Source organism: Toxotes jaculatrix, chromosome 10 (genome assembly GCF_017976425.1).
Source record: "Toxotes jaculatrix isolate fToxJac2 chromosome 10, fToxJac2.pri, whole genome shotgun sequence".
In the NCBI taxonomy this organism is placed as follows: Eukaryota; Metazoa; Chordata; class Actinopteri; family Toxotidae; genus Toxotes; species Toxotes jaculatrix.
The window spans coordinates 21,433,364-21,438,038 of record NC_054403.1 but is presented as its reverse complement, the minus strand read 5'-3'; the positions used below and the strand labels follow the sequence as shown (position 1 = coordinate 21,438,038).

At 43.3% G+C, this 4,675-nt stretch overlaps 1 protein-coding gene across 1 annotated transcript; it reads left to right on the top strand.

Annotated features, from left to right (window-relative positions):
- Positions 1–1,632: 1,632 nt before the first annotated feature.
- On the top strand, positions 1,633–4,351 carry nkx3-2 (NK3 homeobox 2). Its single transcript, XM_041048212.1, has 2 exons — positions 1,633–2,251; positions 3,002–4,351. The coding sequence occupies exons 1-2, from the start codon at positions 1,879–1,881 to the stop codon at positions 3,424–3,426; spliced, it is 798 nt and encodes a 265-aa protein (XP_040904146.1). The 5' UTR covers positions 1,633–1,878; the 3' UTR covers positions 3,427–4,351.
- Positions 4,352–4,675: the final 324 nt, after the last annotated feature.

Below are 4,675 nucleotides of genomic sequence, written 5' to 3'. Positions count from 1 at the left end.
GTTTCATTCCATTTCACACTTGTAATGAACTAATCTTAAGCCTTCAGGCCTGTTTATTAAACCTGGTTAAATTGATGAAGGTAAATAAACCAGATATAACCCCGCCAGAGAAATGTCTAATTTCAAAAAAATTTAAATGAAAACTTGATATTAGCCTGCAGGATATTATACACTGTGAAGATATGCAGGCATCAGTTGTGCCTTCACATTCCCTTTTTAAGCAGAGGAAAATCTAATTGTTTCGCTTACAAAACCATCATTTTGAGACGTATTTTAATGTTGAGTAAGTTGCAGAAAAGATGTGAGATCTGCTTTGTGGGCAGGCGACACATGAAAAACGGCAGAGGTCACGATCCGGATCTGCGGCGACAGATGTTTGTCCACTTAAACCCTGAGACAGAGCAGAGCGCCACTTCATATTTAATAAAACTGTTAATTAATACTCATGGCTTCTGTGAAGAGCTGCATAAACAAATAGGTTCAACATCAGGATAAAGAAAACAAACAAGCTGCAAACAGGCTACAAAAAAAGTCCAGTCAGAATTTATTCTAATATGAAAATTAACTTTTTTTAAAAAGTCAAATATTCCACTGGTGGAAAGATTATTTCAGTTGCTTCCCGTGTCTCTTCTTTTTTAGAAATACGCGTCAGTGTTTATGGGACGTTGCACAAGCTCACTGGTCCTGAAACAGTTCTATAAACAGCCTGCAGCTTATTATCAGATATTTTTCCTCGTTTATTGAAACGCTGTTTTACACTGCATGGACTCAGAAGCAGGTCAACTTACTTGTTTTAACTCATATTTATACAAAACAAGAATGTGGTTTGCGCACACGCTGAGGCCTACCTGGTCATGGCGATTCATGATGCAGGCTGCCAAGGAAAGGACAAGAAGGAGCGCTTCGCTGAGTTTACAGATTTAATATAACACAGATTGAGTGAATCGGTAGCAGTCTGACCCGCGCTGGTCAGCGTCCGGAGTGTTATCAAAGAAAAACAAGTCACATTGCGCGTCAGGCACCGGACTCCCACCGGACCTGTTCGGAGGAGGAAGGGTTAAGTTTTAAATAGATGACACATCTTCCAAATTTATTGTCCTGGTGTTGCATTCAGGGGATACTGGGAAATGGGAAATGCAACTTTGCCTTTTCTTATTTTTGACTGGTGTTGCTGCTGATATCTGCTTTCATGTGATCTCGGACTTTTACGCACGACGCGTTACTTTTTTCTGACAGCAGGAATTTTGAACTGTAAGGGCGTAGAAAATTCTGCACTTCAGCTCAATGAATCCTAAAATGTTTGAAGATTAAGCAAACAAAATCAGCAATCAATTTCTGTTACCACGAGCCACGCAGAGATACCGTCTGTTCTCCTGTTTTGGATGATGTTTCAGCTGAAGTACGTGCGTGTTGCTGAAAACTTCATGTCACTTTTGCCTCCTGTGAAAAACGTCGACCAAACTTTTCTTCAACTTTTTTGAAAGCAGCATGACGTCGTTTACAGTGGCCAATCGTGAAACAGCTTTCCTCTTCTCCGGGCCAATAGGAAGCGACGAGGAGTGCCTGTCAGTCACAGGTGAGGGTGGATGGTAAAAAAAAATTGGGTGAAAAGGGCCTGAGACTGGAGCGAGCCCGGGCTGATGGCAGAGCTATGCGGAGGAGCAGCATCGCGCTTGCGGATGTAGCAGAAACTTTCCACGGCTTCTCCCGCGGGGATGCGACCAGGAACCAACACAGGAGGGAAAAAGTTAAGCGGCAGCAGTGCTCCACGGAGGGAGTAGCTTAAAATGTGGATGAACTGACATTAACTCCACTATTCGGGTCGGTTAATTTCTCAACTTGAAGATCGAGCAAACTTTTTTTTTTGCTTTTGTGAAAATGGCCGTTCGTGGCAACTCGCTCATGCCTTTCTCAATCCAAGCCATCCTGAACAAAAAGGACGACAGCCGACACTTGCCAGATTTGGACATGTGCTTCTCCAAGACGACGTGCTGGAAAATATTTGGGGAGATGAACGGCGGGTCGAGGAGAGATGATGGGGAGGCTTGTGAGCCCACGGACCAGAAAAGCTACGACTCAGACTCGGGACTCAGCGACGACAACGACAGCAAAGCTCCTGCCGTGTGCAAGTCGGAGAAGGACGAAGACCCTGCGTCGGATGTGCCGGAGGAAAGTCTGCAGGAGGAGACGGACCACGAGTCTGCAGCTGCGGAAAACGCGAAGAGTGACAGTGAGCCAAATAATGCCACCGGTGAGTAGAACGGAAAGACTAATATGCAACTGTACACAAAGCAAACCCAACAAAGCTCTGTGATTTGACTCAAACAGTAACAACTCATTAAAAGTCTCAATTAAAAAGCCTCGTATCCTTTTAACACTGATGTTTGAAACTGCTGTTAAACTTGTGTGGAATCATAACGAGTGCTGTGATTGTGTTATTGTAGGATATCAGGCCTGTTTGCAAAACTCCCCCACGTCCTGCTAACTTTTACGCACTAACTGCCCACCTTTTACGCACGATTATTAGTGAATACCCTGGGTCATCGTTACACTGTCACTATACCACTAGTGTTTATGGGAATTTATTGGAGTCGTTGCGGTTGTAAGTTCATTTGTGCTTCACTGGCTCGATTTAGCTTTGAACGTAAGATATAAACTCATAAACACACGTGTGATTGGAGAGAGTTTTACAAAATAATCTATGATCCTTGGGCCTGAATGAAACTCAGGATCTGACATTTTTCACATTTCATTCAAAAACAACATCCAGCGACCTAAGAAAAAGTAAACGCAGTTTATTTATAACAAGGAGCTAAAACAGAAAAGCAAAACACCCCCCACATGTGTACACACTCTTTAAATTTTTATTCTTTTTATTCAAATAATTCACATCCCAAAGCATCCGTCATCTAATCGACAGATGTGATTCCAGCTGTATCAGAATAACAGACAAATACAGGAATTCACTTGCATGGTCCATCTGCGTGTTTCTCTCTCCCAGACTCCAGCACCCTGGACGAGAAGAGCCTGGATCAGCCCAAACAGCGGAAAAAGCGCTCCAGGGCCGCCTTCTCCCACGCGCAGGTCTTCGAGCTGGAGCGCCGCTTCAACCACCAGCGGTACCTCTCCGGGCCGGAGCGGGCAGACCTGGCGGCCTCCCTGAAGCTCACAGAGACTCAGGTCAAGATCTGGTTCCAGAACCGCCGGTACAAGACGAAACGCCGCCAGATGGCTGCCGACTTGATGGCGTCAACCCCGGCAGCCAAGAAAGTGGCAGTGAAAGTTTTGGTGAGGGACGACCAGAGACAGTACAGCCCGGGAGAGATCCTGCGGCCCCCGCTGCTCTCCCTGCAGCCGTCCTACTATTATCCCTACGCCTACTGCCTGCCTGCATGGACACTCTCTGCATGTGCGGGGAATCAGTGAGAGCTCAGTGACTGTATTTATTCATTTTTTGTTTTATTATTTTTGCTCCCAGGAAATCAAACTGACTAAACCTTTTTTTTCTGACAAGAGGAGGAGACCTGAGGGGAATCTGCTCAGCGTCTCTGATTGAACTGCCTCATCGTGTTGTCCAGACCAGACCAAGGGTACCCAAACTTTTTCATGTTTTTTTTTTTCACATCCTCAGATACTTAAAAAACGACTCCTCCTTTTTAGTAAGAGCCTGTCCCGAGGAATCCCGCTAAAGAAGACATTTCCAATGATTTAGGGTAAGATATGATAACTGTCTGAACTGTGGGGGAGCGGGGAGACTGGACCTGCTTATAAAAAATCAGTATATTAACCTCTGAGGAGTTACACAGTAATAACATTAAAGTATTCCTCTCTTTACTCGGGAGCCCCTCAAGGACCTCTGTAGACCCCTCGGACCCCACTTTGGGATCTGGAGGCCTAAATAGACTGAAAATGTCACCTTATGTTGGTTTTTATTTTACATGCGCCTTCCTACCTCTGCAGTGATTGGAAATAGGCATATTCCATTGACTTTTCAAATAACTGTCTCTGTTACAGGTTGTGTGTGTTTTTTTTTCTTGCTGTGTTTGTAAAGGTAAGATATTTCAGCACTTTTGAGCATATACGTTACATTATTTCAGTGTAAAATGCATTATAGTGTGTGGGCATGTACAGTGTCAGACTGAGAAGAGGCGGTTTGTTGTGTAATTGGCCTGAAAGTGATCATGTGGCAGGAGAGCAGGCTAAAACAGACCAACTCCTAAATGAAATATACATGTGTTATTTGTGTTAAACGACTGTTTAGATCGAAGAAGCATTAAAACATATCAGGCATTACTCCCACTTGGATGCAATTTTATTTTAAGGTTTTTTTTTTTTATTACGAAGTGTAATATTGGGCCATAGATAGATATATTTTAATAACACCAATAAACAGTAGTTTTATCAATAATTATAACAAACTGAACACATTCTCATATTTTACACCGATCTGGTTTACAAATGAACTTTTATTTGACCACTTAGTGGCTGATTATTGTAATAACCTTACTTATTCTTGACATTATAGCCTGTACCCTGGGTAGTTACAGGTTCAAATCGATAACAAACCCTGTATGTCGCGTCTGTTTTTTCTGACCAAAATTTCCCTCACTTTAAACAGCTTGAAACTGACCAACAGATATTAGACTCAGGTGGCTTGTAAATACCGTAATTATCA

Bases quoted from the DNA above. Each gene is read 5' to 3' on its own strand.
- nkx3-2 (XM_041048212.1), top strand. From the start codon at position 1,879: ATGGCCGTTCGTGGCAACTCGCTCATGCCTTTCTCAATCCAAGCCATC. The intron at 2,252-3,001 runs GTGAGTAGAACG...TCTCTCTCCCAG, and splicing joins TGAGCCAAATAATGCCACCG to ACTCCAGCACCCTGGACGAG.